Source organism: Chlorocebus sabaeus, chromosome 22 (genome assembly GCF_047675955.1).
Source record: "Chlorocebus sabaeus isolate Y175 chromosome 22, mChlSab1.0.hap1, whole genome shotgun sequence".
NCBI classification, from domain to species: Eukaryota; Metazoa; Chordata; class Mammalia; order Primates; family Cercopithecidae; genus Chlorocebus; species Chlorocebus sabaeus.
In genome coordinates, this window is record NC_132925.1 from 40,348,368 (window position 1) to 40,367,639 (window position 19,272).

The following is a 19,272-nucleotide window of genomic DNA, read 5'->3' on the forward strand; positions in this document are numbered from 1 at the left end:
TCAGGGAAAGGAACTGTGGCAGATAGTGCCTGCTGTGTGTGGTGGAGGATTCTCTGCTCAGTCCTGACTCAGGTTAGGAAGGAACAGGGCAGTGCTGAGTCTCCTGGAGAGCAGTGAGAAAACCCCTAGACGTTTACCAGCTGCAGATGTTTACACTGGGGTAAGATGTTTACACACAGCCACCTGAAGACAGGGACCGGGACCAGAATCAGTTTTCTGTAGGTGCTTCCCAGGAATGGGCTCAGGTTCTTGGTTGAATCATTCAGAGCCTGAAACATTTCACTTAGAGCAAACTGAGATGTTTCTTACTGCTCCTTTTAATTTCTTGAAGTACATTTAGTTTTCTTATACATTCTTTAAGAGTTTTGTTTCCTAATGCCTTTATACTTCTAAAACAGACCAAGGGATTACTTTCCAGCCACCTCCTCTATGACTCCCTTGCTCTTCATCTTGGCCGCTCTCCTTGGTCATTGGCAGGTAGCAGCTTCATGACTAGTGGTGTTCAGAAAGGGGAAAACATATACTGAGTGCCTGCTTTTGTTAGATTTTTCCATATCGAATTCCACAAGAACAATCTTGTAAATTAGGCATTATCACAACTCAAATGCCAACAGACGAGGAAGTGTAAATGAATAAAGTAGGCTAGCTGATTTTTCAAGATAAGATGAAGCTCCAATTTTTAAACATTGGCAATTAGAATGAGAGAGAGAGAGAGAGAGAGAGAGAGAGAGAGAGAGAGAGAGAACACCCTGTGGTTGATGGCAAAAATGCCCAAATTCCTCCTGTACACTATCGAAATGAGGACTCAGAAACTCTGATTACGGGAGCAATTAGGAGCTTTTCGCCTCAGTCTGATGTCCCTGCACATCAGTTCCATGAAGTCCAGTTTCAGAATGAACAGAAAAACAACAGTGTCAGGGCACCTGGATTATATCATGAATGCCTCAAGTTTGAGGAATTCTAAGAACCCAAGCTAAAGCTAATATGGATCAATTCTTTTGGAAATAGCTTTTCTTAGAGCACTGTAGGGAAGAAGAGCTTTCTTTCTTCACACATCACTAGGTTCACAAATGAGGCACCTATAACAAAAGACAGATTATTGAGAAAAGCACACAAATTTATTTACCGTAAGTTTTACATGACACGAATCTTCAGAAATGAAGACACAAAAGAAACAGGAAAACTTGCGTATTTTTATGTACCGTCTCATGCAGAAGTATAATCAGAGGACAAAAGGACATAATCTAATGGTAATAAACTGGAGAACTTAGCAAGTCCTATTTGTCCAGATTCTTCTTGGTGTCTCTGTATCTGTGAGGATATAGGGTACCTATGGAATGAAGGTTTTATGATCTACTTCAGGGCACAGTCACTTAGGTTTTATGGCCTGCTTCAGGGGAGAAGGGGTAAGAGGAAGGTATGAGAAACCTTGCTTCTGCAGTTTTCTCAAATATCAGGGTACAATATTTTGGGGTTGTGTGTCCTGAATCCCATCAACATTAAGATGGAGAGACCAGCCCAAATCTTTAGTTGGATTCCAACTAAGTCTTATCCACCCAAGGGACAGAGGAGTAGTCATAGATATGCCTTCACATCTGGTCACCTTCATTGGTTAGACACTGAAATCACAACAGGAAAAAAAAAAAACCTTTATTGCTACCAACTTGTCCCATCAAGAGAGTAAGATATACATATGTAAAGAGATGGAGTCCCACTCTATCATCAGGCTGCTGGAAAGCAGTGGTGCAGTCATGAATCACGGCAGCCTCAAACTCCTAGGCTCAAGTGATCCTTCTGCCTTGGTCTCCTAGAGTGCTGGGATTATAGGCGTGAGCCAGCACCCAGCCAATTATACTTTTTAAAAAATATTTTGACATTTATACTTGTTTATTATCTAAAAGCATTTTTTACCAATAGTTCTCAAGAAGTCCTAGCAAAAATTATGCTTCATGCTTTTTTGAAGAACTCTAGCTAATAACATTCATTTGTGCAAAAGCCTTATTATGCTGCTGCTAATAATTGAAACAAATTTACCTTAGATTATTAAAAACTATTTTTTCCTTAGAAAACTATAATTTCAAGGAATCAAGCTTGGCTGCAGAAAGAAATAGAGTTGAGGAATACTGTTAATTTTTCCAGATTGACCCTGGAGTCATCAGCAATGGTTTATTTATTTATTTATTTATTTATTTATTTATTTATTTAAGATGGAGTCTCACTGTGTTACCCAGACTGTAGTGTAGTGGCATGATCTTGACTCACTGCAACCTCCACCTCCCGGCTTCAAGTGATTCTCCTGTCTCAGTCTCCCGAGTAGCTGGGATTACAGGTGTGTGCCACCAGGCCTGGCTAATTTTTGTATTTTTAGTAGAGACAGTGTTTTGCCATGTTGGCCAAGCTGGTCTCAAACTCCTGATCTCAAGTGATCCACCCACCTTGGCCTCCCAAAGTGTTAGGATTACAGGTGTGAGCCACCGCACCTGGCCTATTTTTATTTTTTAAATAAGATAGAAAATAAAAAAATCAGGGTGAATTTTTTTTTAAATTAAAAGAAAGAGGAAGAAAGCATAGGGAAGGAAGGCATTTGATTTATTTCTTAAAGGAGAAATACAAAGAGCTTTAGTTGGGTTAGGTCTCTGTGTAGCATTTCGTTTCCACTTCCCAACTCTATAGCCTATCCCACAACACATTTGTGACCAATTCTACATATAGATCATGATTTGCATAGCTTTCCTTTGTGTCAAAAAGAAACCAGGGCTATGTCCTTTCAAAGAGGAAGTAAAGAAAGGCTGGAGAACAGTCTAGCTGATGAAAGCTGCTTTAAAAAAGCCATAAAAAAGGATAAGTTTGTGTCCTTTGTAGGGACATGGATGCAGCTGGAAACTATCATTCTCAGCAAACTATTGCAAGAACAGAAAACCAAACACTGCACGTTCTCACTCATAGGTGGGAACTGAACAATGAGATCACTTGGACTTGGGAAGGGGAACATCACACACCGGGGCCTATCACGGGGAGGGGGGAGAGGGGAGGGATTGCATTGGGAGTTATACCTGATGTAAATGACGAGTTGATGGGTGCTGACGAGTTGATGGGTGCAGCACACCAACATGGCACAAGTATGCATATGTAACAAACCTGCACGTTATGCACATGTACCCTAGAACTTAAAGTATAATTAAAAAAGAAAAAAATCCTTTTCCAAATTCCCAAGACTGCCTTTCTAAAAGGACTCTCTAACGTTCTTATTTTAATATTCTCTTGCAGCATACCTTGATTTCCAAGGTACTTCTGAAACCTAATTAAAATGGAATAGAAAGTGAATTTGGTGTTTTCTACCTAGGTTTTAAATGAGAAATGAAAACTGTATATTTATTATTATTATTTAAAAGTATGGAGCAAAATCAGGAGTGCAGAGACCTGCAGCAGAGTCAGAGAGAGAATATGAGTGATAAAGTGTTGAATAACTTGTTTTTAGAAATCAAATTCACATACTAAGGAAGAACTGGGGCAGAGAAGATTAAGCAAGCAAAAAGACAGGTTAAAAAAATGATGAACAATTATGGACACACACACACACACACCCCACCCCCAAAAAGCTTTGGAGTGATTATGAAATCCAAGAATCCTAGTTCATAATTCATGTAAATGTGTTGCTGTGGAACTTATTTTTACTTCTCTCCATAAATACATTGTTGACACAAGAATAATATTCTTAGTTTTCTGACTATAGCTAAGGGACATTTCAGGAGTTGACTTTTCCTTAAAAAAAAAAAAGGAGAGGAGGCTGTACATCTGTCTCATTGCCCTTGTGCAGGTATTAGATTTTGCCCTGCCTATTTCCAAACAGAAAGCCTAGACTGCATACAGCAACAACCTTAAGAGTGAGGGAGTTGCCAATTTTTTCACATCATTTTACCAGAATTCTTTTTTTCTGGTATTGCTGTTCTCTATGTATTATTAATTTGTATTTATATTTAACTCTGGCTATCAGTCCACCTCTTCCAGTCACTGAGCCATCTGCAAAGGACAGAAGAGGGAGCCAAGGGTAGATATTATTAGGCATTCCTGTGTGTGACGAGGGTGGAGACAAATAACACGATCTTGCATCTTTGAAAACGACAAAGATTGTTTGGGGTGGACAACTCAGGGCTGGTTAACAAGGCCTTTTCCCTCAAGAAGGTAAAACAACGGAGATACATTTTTGAAGTACTTAATTAAGCTTTCAGCAATGTGTGGGGAAAAATTACAGACCCGTAAAAACCCTCCCGTTGTAGGCAAGAGTAAATTTTCTCTGCAGTACACTGTCATTGCTCATTTACTGCATCATTTTGACAACATCTCATATTTTCACAAGGCTTTTACAAAATCTATACACAGGGACAGAAAGGTAAGGAACACAGAGAATAGGGACAAAGTTTGGACCTCCCGTGTTGTCACTTCCTATCATTTTTCCATTAAAGGGTGAGGCTGAAGGGTAGCATTTAAGATGATTTCGTTAAAAGGCTGTGATGGTAATAACTGAACATAGCAAGAGGAAAGCTGTGAAAAACTGCCACTGCTTGCTCACTCTTCCAAAGGATGAGTGTAACTCAGTCATAATGAAGGCTCTTTAATGTTCCTGTCCCGAATCTTTTCCGATCAGGAAAGCCTGGAATCTATAGGCAAGAAAGATAATTATATTAAGTCTCAAGCAATAAAAGTTCAAATACTAATAGTAATTTTTCCCTTCTTTTCCATTTCTGTATGTCAGCGTGTTGTTCCTTAAAAAAAACCCAGCTTTCTGAGATTTTACTCAGAAAGCCACAGATTAAATAATAAAAATAAATTTTACCAAAATGGAAAACATTTGCCAACAAATTGGTGATAGCGTCATCTAAATCAGAAAGAATGAAGGTAAATCTCATAATACCTACCAGACTTTTATATAAATTATTTGTATTGTGACAGACCCTGAATGTATACTCTTGGAGTCCCAAGCAAATTATTTTCTTCTTCTATTTTATAACACAATCTTATTTCTAGATTATTCTTGTTTCCTAGATCCTTATTTTCCCTTTGTTCTGATTTTCCCCTTTTGTATTTAACAGGATAGAAGGAAATCAGTTGCTTGTGCCTACAAAGGGCTTTTCCCAACTTTTTAAAACTACTTCTGAACTTAAATTTGGAAATCACCTATCTAAATTTAAGAATCTATTTTATCAAGAAAAGATAGATACCAACCTGATTACCTTCTCTTAAAAAGTATCTCTTCTCTATGACCTGTGAAAAACAAAGATTTTAAAAGCTTAGCACACATACCTGCAAAAAGTGGCTAACTGAAACAACCACTAAATGGTACTAAAAGGAATATATCCAAACTAAGAATCTTTTCCACAGCAGTAGACATGTAGTAGAGTGAGCTAAAAATCTGGTGTTAATTAGAGAACTGTGGGAGTATTTCCATAAAAGCCTGCCTCATTCCAAAACGCATTAATGATAGATCAAAACATAAATGAATAACAAAAACTAAATAATGACAGAATGACATAAGAACCCATGCAATTCTTAGAGTATGGCAGCAAATCTGACTCTAAGTTTCCTAGCAGTCAGTCCCAAAAGGTACTAACCAGAATCCGTAAGATAAAAAAAGCACTTGCCTGCTACAATAGTCTTGTCTATTTCTTAAAGAGGGGACTGTTTAACATAGCAAACCACCACATCCCTATAGTAAGTGGTGAAAAATTCTATATGTCCTCAATATAGACAGATGATACAACATCAAAAGCAGTCTAATGACTGTTGTATTGTCTACTTTTTAAAAAAACTAACTGCACCCCTACTTCAGTAGTTTCAGAATTATCTGCATTTGATAAGTAGAAAAAACAAGTTCAAGCAGTAGATGTACCTGCACAAATCCATCACCTTTATTGAAAAGAAACCCTCAAAATATATGTTCAAATGTAATGAGTTTAAGAGCACCATGTTTTCATTTTTTTTCCCCAAACTGCTGTAAACACTAAAGAGCACTACGTTTTCAGATGATGAAAAACATTTTCAAGAAAAATAAATTCTGTTCTGACACTTCAGAAACTGCAGTGGTTACAGAGGAAATATTATAAATGTCTCTGATTTAGGATGGCTTGACTATGATTTTTTGACTTTATGGTGGTGTGAAAGCAACATGCACTCAGTAGAAACTGTACTTTGAGTGCCCATACAATAGGCAAATGAGTCATTCACAACTTTTTAATAAAATAGGCTTGTGTTAGATGATTCTGCCCAACTGTAGGCTAACATAAGTGTTCTGAGCATGTTTAAGGAAGGCTAGGCTAAGCTCTGATGCTTGGTAAGTTAGGTGTAATCAATGTATTTTTGACTAACAATGTTTCCAATTTACATGGGGTTTACTGAAATATAACCCTATCGCAAGTTGAAGAGTATCTGTATTTCCTTTACACAGACCTGCTGTGATAAGAAAAGTTAATCGGATAATGATACAGATCAGCTGGAGATGAACTCTAAGACATTCAAATCTGAAATTATGCAGCTAAGAGTTCCTCTGAATTAGAACAGAGCACGTTCTTCTAAGGCCAAGGCCAGCTTGCTCTCTCTGGTACAACAGCGATTCATTCAGATTCTTGCTGTCTTAAAGACTATAGCTGGATTATTTTTAGCCACAAGACACCAGGGCAAAGTTGCACTCACTTACCCCAGAGGTAGAAAAGTTGGTTTATCATTAGTGTACATCTTAAAACAATCCCACAAAAACCAAGAAGGAGACTGATTCCCTTTCCTGTCTATGGCAGGACAGGAAAATCTGATTATTCTGGAGTATGAGGAGTTACTATTAGAAGGAATTAGACTTCCTTTTGGAGAAGAAATCTTTTTTTTTTTTTTTTTTTTTTTTTGAGATGGAGTCTTGCTCTGCCACCCAGGCTGCTGGAGGGCAGTGGCACGAACTCGGCTCACTGCAAGCTCCGCCTCCCGGGTTCACGCCATTCTCCTGCCTCAGCCTCCCGAGTAGCTGGGACTACAAGTGCCCACCACTGCGCCCAGCTAATTTTTTGTGTTTTTAGTAGAGATGGGGTTTCACTGTGCTAGCCAGGATGGTCTTGATCTCCTGACCTTGTGATCCGCCCGCCTCGGCCTCCCAAAGTGTTGGGATTACAGGCGTGAGGCACTGTGCCTAGGAGGAGAAGAAATCTTTATGCTAAATTCTGGAAGAACTGATGTATAGAAACTGGGTGAAATTTGGTTGTCAGCTCCTTTGATTTCAGGCAACCACCTCAGTCTGGAGGTCTGGCCAACCTCCTAACCCACATACATTTTGTTGTGATTCAGGCAATAAAAAGAGAAGTTACCTTTTTGGTTTTGGTCATAATTCTTTACCCCTGACTTGCAGCGTGTACTCCTGATTTTTTAAAAAATAAAGCCTTGCCTGACAACTTGGATTATACCAGTCAATAATCCAGTTTCTCTAGGATGTAATTTAGTATATCTTTTTAATTTTAGAACTAATAAAAATTTAAATTTAAACAACATACTGTGGGATCTTCCCAGGTTAGGGCAGATCTGTAAGATGTTGCTCATAGGGGACAAAATTTTGTATTGATGCGGCCACGGATCTAAACCAAATGGAAATTCTTACATTTTAAGTTTGAAAGCAATGTGGAGAGAAAATCTGGCTCCTTGCAGTGCTGCACAACATTTTTCATGTCATGGCACACATAGAAAATGCTAATATTTGCACAGCACACTGGGGAAAATGGAAGAGGCTGCCAATCACCCAACCCCCCACCCTGAGGGCTCTGGCTGCTCTGAGAATTGAGGGAAATCAGTATCTAGGCACATCTGCACCCTATTTGCCACATACCAGTTAAGAAGTTTTGCAGTGAGGCAAAATTTTCCTAGTGGCCTAATATTAATCGAGGAGGGTGCTGGAGCTTATCTAATGCTGACAAAAAGTCCGAATATTAAATCCCAAATTAACTAAACCTGGGGCTTATCTAATGCTGAACAAAAGGGCCAAATATTAAATCCCTAAACAGTTAAAAGAAAAAAATGATTGCTAAAGAAGAGCTATGGGGAAGATGATTTTCTTAGGAGATGTCACTTAAAAAGAAATATAACACAGGAGTTAACCTTTTTCAATAATACAGGCAGAAAGATCCTATTTTACCTTACTATGCAATGTCAGCATTGGGCAAACAACTTAAACTTGGTCAATACTATGTGCAATGCAGTTGTATGGCCTTGTGAAGGAAAGACAAACGGTGCTCAAATTTACCAGTATGCTGAGTCATTCTACATTTTCCTTCCAGTTGAGGACAATAAAATGATGTTAGCAGAGAGTCAATAATTGGAACGCAAATATTTCTGAGAGGGAAACACTAGGAAATCTAGAAGACGACATTACCTTAAAAGGTAACAGTAACATTTATGTGGAGAATATTAACAGCTGGGAGAGCAAAAAGAACTCAGGGCTTTAAGCAGAATCTCCTCAGTTCAGTGCCTTTATGTGGGGGGGAGGGTGAATAAGTGAAAAAGAGAGCTAGAAAATGGGTAAATAGAAATTATTTTAAGGAGAGGAATTAGATATCTTTTTAAAACCTCCATTTAAATCCAGTAGCTTTTACCCTTTACTTAGAGAACACTGGTGATGGAATAAATATGTCAGCAGGCCTTGGGCAATTACACCAACAGATAAGAGAGATCAAAACAAGTATTATTCAGGCTGTGAAATTTTGGACAAAAAAAATAAAGGGTCACAGGATTCTGCAAAAAAAATTTAAACTCTCATAATATATAAATTAAGTTTAAAAATAACTTAATTGAAGCCATTACCTTATCAAAAAACCTACTGAGCTTGACAGCATTGGAAGAACCTGCAGCTAAGTACCGTGGATTTGTGCAGTCCTAGAAGATAAAACATAAGATCCACAAGTGAAAGTTAGGAAACCCAAGCTCTTGGCTATTCATAACTCATCCTGTTGCACATTTCTATAGGCATAATACTGTTAGGTATAATACTCTCATAAAATATTCAAATAATTTTCAAATTATGGTGCACAAAGCAAGGAGGAAAGTACTAAAGGAAAATACGGTCACTTAATCTTTGTCATTTAAACAATTTTAGAGTATACCAAATCAATGTATTCATCATCAAATAATTCACAGAGGAAGACAAGATTACTAATATTTTACTAATAACAAAACCAAGGTACTAATGGAGTGACCTACCTACATTTACCCTGAAAACCAGAGAGACAGCCATGAAAAACAGTAAGCGTTTCACTTTTGTACTCGTTATTCACCAGTGCTCAACTAATTTAGTACCATGCAGTTCATATGAACTACAGAAAGCATGAAAATAAGGATTTAGAGGCGCAAAGAACAAACAGAACAATTGCCAAGGATTTCTCTTTGGATGCAAGGTACTACATCTTTTGGTAGGCCACAAAGATATATTATTTTTGGTAATAAACATCTACTACTATCGTTTGATAATAAAGATATATTACTACTCTTGGATGGAAGTTTTTTATAGGAAAAAAAAAATGGGCCCAGAAGGGACAGAACGATCTGGAACATTAATCATTACAATAACTTTAAAACCTTAAAAGGCCTACTATTCGATGGAATCCCAGTGTAGCTGTTTTGTTTTTTGCTTGTCACTATTGACTTGTCACCTTGTGAGATAGAGTACTTAGCTACCATGTAAGCTCCTTTGCAAGCATGAAATTTTATCTTTTAGCTATACACCCTCTGTGCCCCTAGAAATTACTAAAATTACTGTTGTTACATTTATTCTGTTTTTGTAATTTCCAGGCCCACAGGATTCCTTTCTAATGAAGCCTCCTATTTTATTCATATGCAACATTCCAAGGCTCACATTTTAAATTTTGGCCAGAAATTATAATACATTCTCCAAAACTACAAAAAAGAGAGGCTACAACAAAGTTGTCAAAGATCACAGAGTACTAGAAATCAGGGGTCTTCAAAGCCAGCAAGCTCTAAATCGGAATGTCCATTCCAACATTTCTACTCTGTGTAACATTGGTTAGGTAACTGAACCTTTAAATTTGGGTTTACCGATTTGTGGAATGGGGATAACAATATTTTATCTGATGGGATTTTTGTGAAAAATTAAATAATCCATACCTGGATACAGTGGGTAGTAGAACATTAGTCCTTCTCTCTTCAATCTAAGAAAATGCTAGCAGAGTGAATTTTCAAGCACAACAAGCACTTACCATAATAAAGATAATTCCACATATGGATTACATAGACTGAAACATCATTGCACAAACTATGGTATTTGAAATAGTGTTTGAACACATTTCTACAGCAATTGGGGCATATAAGAGACAAACCTTAGACCTGTGGTAGAAACGTTTTATAAAATAGATATTGATTAGCTAGTCATCAGAATGTCAAAAGTTTGAGACAATTCTAAATAGAGCTGAAGTACTAAATACAAAAACTAAAGCAAACAAAAACACACCCCCAAAACCTTAATTCTATGGTACCATAATTTCAGGCTGAGTAGCCTAGAGAAACACTATGATTTTTGGGATGAGAAATTTAGTGCTGAAAAAGAGTCATCTGCCATTTATCATGGCTGAGGGAGAAGTCTGAAAATTAATAGCTCCAAATAGCTTGTCTGAGCTTGAGAAAGGACTATTAACCAGGGAAGATACTTCAATATGATCACTTCAAAGTAAATACATAACAGAGAAAATTGTTTACGGGGTACAATAAGCCTAACAGGATTTTAGAAAATAAGTAATCGTTCACCTATTTATAATTTAAACAATTTGCATTTATTCAGGCAGTTATTTATTAACTTTGATTCCACCTTTGATGTATACATTTGTTAATTCTTACTTTTCTACAGTTTCAAGTAAATTTATACAGTAACTGATTTTAGCACTAATATTGTTACATTAGTTTTTATTTGAGGCTTTATATTTAATTGCTGAATCTTTTTGATGGCTATTTCTTTTTTAAACTCTCATATTCAATCTTCCTCCTCATTTTTTCCTCTCTTCATTCTCCGAACCTCTCCTAGTGTTATTTGTGCTGTGTTCTTGAAGCTGTACACTGATAAAGCCCAAAAACATGTTATATTTGAACTCTTTGGGGACTGTGTGTGCTGAAGTCTCACTGAGTACCTTTACATCTGACTTACAGTTAAAAGAAGGCCTTGGCTTTGTAAGGCAAGTAGGAATAACACACACACACAGACACACACAGACACACAGGCAATTATCACAGAAACCCACAAGCACTAGAAACAGATACATTCTAAAATATATTAAAAGTAAGCACTGGAACAAATTAAGTGTTTTCAATGGTAAATTTCCGTTTGGAAATAATGTTCAAAGTAATCTCAGCACTTCTTCAACAAGAATATTGTATATCTATATAGCAAGAATCCTTTGGAATATCATGGTTCAGTGCTGACTACCTGGGGTATGCACATCAATATTCCATTGTGGCAGCTGAGAAAAATAAGGGGCTCTCCACTGCAAAGCAGAATGTAAAAAACAATGGAATGACAGGCAGAAGCTGGGGGTAGAGGTGGGGCTGAACCAAGCAGTGTTCACAAACGTTGATTCACAGAACAAGGCATCAGAATCACCTGAGTTATTTGTTAAAACTACAGATTCCTGGTCCTCCTGCCAGGCTTTATGAATAAAAAGCTCCAGCTGTGGGGCAGTTATTCAAAATTTTCCATAGGTACTATTGGTAATATAAATACACAATCCGATTTGGGTAACTGTTGGTCTAGATGATTTCTATGAGATTTTTCAGCCGCCAAATTCTCAAGGTGAGTTGAAGGATTAATTAAGTGGAAAAGAGGCTTAACTGTAGAGCACAGGCTCTGAATCTGAATACCCCATTTGACCTGGGTAACCTTCCTTGGTCTTGTTACCTCTCTCCTTCTTGTCTTCATCATTAAGAAGAGGACAGTAATAGTATCTGTCTTATAGAGTTGATTGTGAAGATGATGCATGTGAGATCATATATGTAAATAACTAAAACAGTTTTCAACCCCTAAGTGCTCAACAAATGTTGGTCACTAGTACTATTACACCACCACCACTGCATTTCTGGAATGCCAGTGCACAGTTGCAGAAATCCTATTTGTGAACAACAACATGACCATGACTGAAGTTGCTGTCCAGGATCTTTTTCTGGGATCCTAACGGGCTTATATGACAACCATTTCTTAGCTTTTTTAAGCACTCAGTTCTAATTGAGCTAGTCATCTCATCAAGGGACTCAATCCTCTATATATGCATAAGTGTACATAAATTAGTCCTTATGAAGCACTCCTAGTTTAAAGTTTGTAATTTTTTCATGTATCTGTTAGGTTGCCCTTTAAGGTAAAATTTGTAGTTTAAGAAGCTAAGAGGCTTTTTACAAGCAATAATAATAAACTTATAATGCCACTTTAATCAATTTATTTTAATTTTGGTGTGATTTTTAAAAACTTTCTCAAGAAAAAGTCCATTGGCCAGGTGCAGTGGCTCACGCCTGTAATCCCAGCACTTTGGGAGGTCAAGGCGGGCAAATCCCTTGCAGTCAGGAGTTCAAGACTAGCCTGGGCAACATGGCAAAACCCCATCACTACTAAAAATATTTTAAAAATTAGCTGGACATGGTGGTATATGCCTGTAATCCCAGCTACTCGGGTGGCCTAGGCATGATAATTGCTTGAACCCAGTAGGTAGAGTTTGCAGTGAGCTGAGATCACGCCACTGCACTACAGTCTGGGCAACAGAGCGAGACTGTCTCAAAAAAAGAAGCCCATGATTTAAATTATTCATAGAATAAAGTTGGAACATTCCAACAGATCAACATAAAAGGCTGAAGTGACTGTGCACATCTCTCAGTCTAGATATGTTGATTCCAATCTTGACTACATTTTGGACTAGAATCCAAAAAGCCTGATTTCAAGTATAAAGTTTCTTTCACTAGAATATATAATTTCAACATGTCTTTAGTTTTGTCTTTACGTGATAATAATACAAGCATGCATTAGTGAAAATACACACCAAATTAATTTCTTCTGGATTGAAATCCTCAGCCAGGAAAGCAGTCCTAGTTAAAACTTCATGGCGCTTTGTTTCATGAATCTGGTCCAGTTTAGTCCCTATTACCAACAGCGGTATTTGGTTATCAGCAAACTGTTCTCGATCATAATCCCTGTGATAAATAATAATGAAGAGGTGAAGAGAATTTACCTTTCTGATGTAGATGTGTAATATTTAAATGCAACTAACTTAAACTATTTTACTGAAAATTAACTGATTTTTGCTGCCTTCACCTATAAATCCACTTTCCTTCCAACTTCTTCCATCTACTTGTTCTTTTATCAATCCATCCTCATCATCTATCAAACTCCAGCTATTCATCTAACTTCTCAAAATTTGGTCCCATGTTTTTATTGAATGTTGAATAATACTGAATAATTGAACAACTAAGTGCCCATCAAGTATATTATAGTCAGTGGACTTGACTTCCAATGTAGCTCTGTCTTCTAAGGCTAACATAACAACTCAGGAATGTTTCAGAGTAGAAGCAGAGAGTGGATTTAAGTCTCTGTGTAGCGAAAACCCAGAAGCCTAGCATGGTGTGCTACAAGACAAAATGGCAAGCTTCTTGGGTACATTTTGGGGTATGCATTAACTCTGTATCTACAATACACATTTCTGTCTGAATAGTAAAGAAATAAGAAGAATAAAAAAATAGAAATAAGGAAGGTGAAACCCAGAATAAATCAAATATAGGTGATACTATAGCCTGGGAAAGGTGAGTTAAACACATGGAAATGGAAGGAAACAGCTGAAATGCAAAATGAATAGTAAAAGGAAAGAACTTAGTACCAAGTAGTTGTTTCCTGAAATGAGAGCCATGGGAGATAGAGGACGGGCAATAAGAATCACTTAGGGTTAGTGGCCTTGGATCACTGGCTATTGTAATCCTTATTTTTTAAAAAAATTATTTATCCAAAGAACAGAGTGGTGATATAAATTAAACTTTTCATTACTGAAAAGAACACAGAGGCCATTGCTGTTGAATTAATTTAAATTCTACTCACATATTAGAAATAAAGCAGATTTGGATTTCTGACACGTCATAAGCTCAATTTACAACAGTCAGCAAAATCTGGTTGTGTACAATTTATGACAGTAAATCAATATTGCATAATCCAATCACTATAACCCAGTTGAGCAAAGCTTTTTTTCTTCCTTTAACACTACCTTTTCTTTCTCTTAGAGAAATTCTAAATTGGGGTAGGGGCCAAAGTTACTAAGTATTTATGTCCTTCACAATAATCTTACAGAGCCTCAACAAACTGTTCAGCCTCAGAACACAACTGTTTTAAATATATAACCTCCCATCTCACAAAAATATTACCATTCTATTTATTGCATCAAAGTCAATAATAGCATGATCAAGACCTTTGATTATTCATACCAACAGCAACCCTAATCAAAGAGACATGGTTCAAAGCTGCAATTCGCTTTGTTAGGGAATAAAGTTTTGAGCGTGTCTTTTGTTTAGGACTGTTTCCTTCTGTCTCACATACAAATTTTTGGATATCTTCTATCAAATACCACCTTTGATGTACATACATCTCTCACATAGTCTTGCACAATTCCTTGCACATTGACACATATAAAGCATACATACATAGTTTGCTCTCTTATTTCTCTTTTTAGGTTTCTTTTTATCTTTTTCATAAAATCTTGCAGCATCCAATTTAAAATTTAATCTTGAAATCTTTTCTGGTAAACTTCTGAAGGACTTTATCATGGATGGATAAGGCTGATAACTCCTTAACATCACAGAGAGACACACAGCCAGGTATCATATTACATGCGTAATACTGGGTGGAAAAATAAAGACAAAAAACTTGCATCTTTCAGATCACTATATTTAATTATCACTTCAGAGAAGATTTAGAAATCAGAGAAACAAGTTTAAAAGACAATACAGGGAGACAATCAGCAAATCCAGAATACAGGAAACTGTACAAGACAAACAGCCATCTTCTTCTACAAATAAACTGCTAGGAGGTTGGAAAAAAAACAACTAAGAAGGGAGAACCTAAGATTTGACTCTTAAGAAACGAAATACAATCAGAGGACTTTATTTAGATACTGTTTCAAAAAAATCAACTACAACATTTATGAGACAATTGGGGAAATTAAAATAATATTTGGTTATTAAAGAATTATTATTAAAGTTTTGGCTGTGATAATTATATGGTATCATGTTAAAAAAAAAAAGCCCTTATGTTTTGAAGTATATATGGATGAAATGATATGATGTTTTAACATTCGGTTCAAAATAATCCAGTTGAGAGTGGGAGAAGATAGAAAGTAGGTAGAGATATGGATGAAACAAGACTGGCTATATGTTGATAATTGTTGAAACTAGGCGACAGGTATATGGGAGTTCATTTTCCATTCTTCGTATTTACATACGTTTAAAATTTTCTATAATAAAAAATTAAAATTTATTGTGGTAAAAACCACATAACATAACATTTATCTAAATTGTTTAAATATGGCTAAAAACTCAATCTGATATAAAAGATATATATGCTAAGCAGTCTTGCTCCTACCACTGCACCCATCCACCCATTTCCCCTGGCCCCCTATAGGTTACCATTTTTGTTAGTTTCTTATTTATCTTTTCACTGATTCTTTATCCAAATATAAATACATATTCTTATTTCTTTCCTTTCTTATACAATAGAAGGTATATGATATATATTCTCTGCATTTTGATTTGTTAAACCTAATAATGTACCCTTTGTAGATCTTTCTAATTTAGTTCATAGAGATCTTCCTGATTATTTTTCAAATGTTGAATACTACTCCAGTATGTGGATATGTCATTATTTAGTCTAGGAATCTTTTGTTGCTCGGACACTAGGGTTGTTTCCAAATCTTTTGATGCGATAAAATAATGCACCAACAAAGCACACCAATGTATTAAGGTTGTTTTATACATTTGCAGGTTTATCTATAAGATCAAAATGAAGCTGTACTGTCAAAATGCAAATGGATACAGAATTTTTACTGAATTCCCTCACACAAATGCAGATTTCTTTCTGATATGAATATGTTGTCTCCTAATCCTAAATTTAAAGATAAGTTTCTTAAGTAGAAATTTTAGTAGAAAATAGAGAACAAGCTAGGTTAATGAAGACATCAGTGATGAAAGGAATTGAGATAGGAAACAAGAAATATCAACTAGGCTTTGAAATATAGGTTTTAAATTAGTTGTGCTTATTCTTTATTAGGTATTGCAGGAATCTACATATATATACTCAAACTTATATTACATTTAGGCTTCACATACAATTAGACTTCCACACAGAAAACAAAGTCTTTGAAAGACTTGCTTCAATCAAAAAATAGAAAATGGGGTTCTGTTCTAGGTAACACAGAATAAGCAAACTCTATTTTGTCTTTCCCAGTGAATGCAGCTAAAAAACCTGGACAGGATGCATGAAGTGGCTATTTGAAGACTCTGAAAAATTCATAGTGAGCATCTTGAGGAAGACCGCAATGTGAAGAACCATTGAATTAGCAGTTCCCTTCCATATCCCCTTGTCTGAATGCAACTAAGCTTAAAACTCAGAAGTGCGAACAGAAAACTCCACAAGGCGGCCTGCAGTTCTGGCTCATGAAACAAGAAAGGAGGCTCCTGAATACTTGGAGATAGCATAGAAATACAATATTTTTCCTTCTGTTGTAAGCCAGCCTCTGAGCAATTTCATGATAGTTGTGGCAAAGGCAGTAACACAAGCAGAATGCTCAAAAGCAACAACAGTCCCCAACCTTGTTGGTACCAGGGACTGGTTTCATGGAAGACAATTTTTCCATGGACAGGTGTTTCAGGATGAAGCTGTTCCACCTCAGATCACCAGGCATTAGATTCTCATAAGGAGCCTGCAACCTAGATCCCTCACACGCACAGTTCACAATAGGATTCATGCTCCTATGAGAATCTAATGCCTCTGTTGATCTGACAGGAGGCGGTAATGCCCACTAACCTGCCACTCACCTCTCACTGTGTGGCCTGGTTCCTAACAGGCCATGGACCAGGGGTTGGGAACCCCTGCTTATGAGTACAGAGGAAGGGAAATTTTTCTGATTGATAGAACTGTATCTCAAGATGATGGGGCAAATTCCCATTGCTTTTATTCTTTGTCCTTCTACCACTTGGCCCTGGCCATAGGTGCAGTTGTGCAAGTGCATGAGAAAATTTGGCTTGGGGACCAAAAAAGGGAGCCCCAGCAAATCACAAAGTATGGCAGAGACTGCAGAGAGGGTGAAGTGTGAGAAAGCAACCCCATGAAGTAGTTCATGAATGCCTGAGCTCGTTGTCAAAGCTGTGCATGCATGGATTTGATCCTCCTTAGCATACCAAAGACACTGAAAACTGAAACAACAGAGATAACACCCAAGTCACATACTGAGTGTTGCACAAATATAAAATAAGTGAAACCATATAAAGTATGCTCTTAGATCATGATAAAATTAAGCTAGAAGTCAACAGTAAAGAATAACTTGAAAGCCTCTAAATACATGGAAACTAAATAACACATTTCTAAACAGCCCATGGGAAAATCTCAAGAAGTATTAGAAAATATTGTGAACTAAATGAAAATAAAAGTAAAATATTCAAACATTTGCAGGATGCAGCTAAAGCAGTGTTTAGAGGGAAATTTATAGCATTAAAATGCTTGCATTAGCAAAAATGCAAGGTATCCAATCAGTAATCTAAGAAGCTATAAAGAGAGAACAAAATAAATCAAAAGCAAGCAGTAGGAAAGAAATAAGAGCAGAAATCAATTAAACTCTGTACGGAAAAACAATAGAGAAAAATCAACGAAGCCAAAAGTTGCTTCTTTGGGAAAAAAAAATCAATACAATTGATAAACCTCTACAAGTCTGACAAGAAAAAGAGAAACATAAAATACCAAAATCAGAATGAAAAAGGTCATATCACTACAAACCGTGAAACTATCAAAAGGCCAATAAACAAATACTATAAACAACTCTATTGATATAAATTCAAAAATTTAATGAAATAGATGAATTCCTTGAAAATCACAAACTACTAAAACTCATCCAAGATGAAATAGATAACTTGAACAATCCTAATTACTAAAGAAGTTGATTTTGTGGTTAAAAACCTTTCAAATAAGAAACCTCCAGGCCCAGATGGTCTCTTGGTAAATTCTGCCAAACCTTCAAAGAAGAAATAACACCAAATATACGCAATTTCTTCTAAAAAATAGAAGAGGAAGGAATACTTCCAATTCATTCTATAGGGCCAACATTATCCTCACACTAAAACCAGTCAAAGACATTATGAGAACAGAAAACTACACACTAATGCTTGTCATGGATAAAAATCCTGAAGAAAATATTAGCAAATCAAATCCAGCAACATATAAAATGAGTAATATACCATGACCAAGGAACGGAAGGCTGGTTCAATATTTGAAAATCAGTGAATGTAATCCACCAATATTGAAAATCAGTGAACGTAATCCACCATACTAACAGCCGAAAGAAGCAGCCACATGTCCATATCAATTGATGCAGAAAAGGCTTTTGACAGAATTCAGTATCTGTTCATGATATTAATAAAACTATCAGCAAATTAGGGATATAATGAAATTTTCTCAACCTGATAAATAGTGTCAACCAAAAAACCTAAAGCTTACATCATACTTAATAGTGAAATGACTGCTTTCCCCCTAAGATTGTGAATAAGACATAGATATTCACTCTTATCACTCCCAGTTAGTACCCTTTTGGAAGTTGCTGCCAGTGTGATAAGGCAAGAAATAAGACAACAAGCACACAGATTGAAAAGGAAAAAATAAACTTGTCTATGTAGAGCATCCTAAGGATTTTACTAAAAACTCCGGTCACAGGATACAGGTCAGCACTCAAAATCAATTCTGCTTTTTTATACTAGCAATGGACAATTTGAAACTGAAGTTTAAATATACCATTTATGGCCAGGTACAGTGGCTCATGCCTGTAACCCAGCACTTTCAGGTGGATCACCTGAGGTCAGGAGTTCGAGATCAGCCTGGCCAAGATGGTGAAACCCTGTCTCTGCCAAAAATACAAAAATCAGCCAGGTATAGTGGCACATGCCTGTAATCCCAGCTACTTGGGAGGCTGAGGCACAACTGCTTGAACCTGGGAGACAAAGGTTGCAGTGAACTGAGATCGTGCT

At 36.6% G+C, this 19,272-nt stretch overlaps 1 protein-coding gene across 2 annotated transcripts in view; it reads right to left on the reverse strand.

The window, feature by feature from the left end:
- Positions 1–1,096: 1,096 nt before the first annotated feature.
- The window catches only part of RABL3 (RAB, member of RAS oncogene family like 3), a 40,818-nt gene continuing 22,642 nt past the window's right edge, over positions 1,097–19,272 (reverse strand). For both annotated transcript variants that reach the window (XM_073009754.1, XM_038003379.2), the window contains 4 exons: positions 13,047–13,197; positions 8,827–8,898; positions 5,224–5,262; positions 1,097–4,658 (listed from right to left, as the gene is read on the reverse strand). In XM_073009754.1, the coding sequence (XP_072865855.1) occupies positions 4,593–4,658; positions 5,224–5,262; positions 8,827–8,898; positions 13,047–13,197 (328 nt within the window). In that variant the 3' untranslated portion in view covers positions 1,097–4,592. The remainder of the gene's footprint in view (positions 4,659–5,223; positions 5,263–8,826; positions 8,899–13,046; positions 13,198–19,272) is intronic.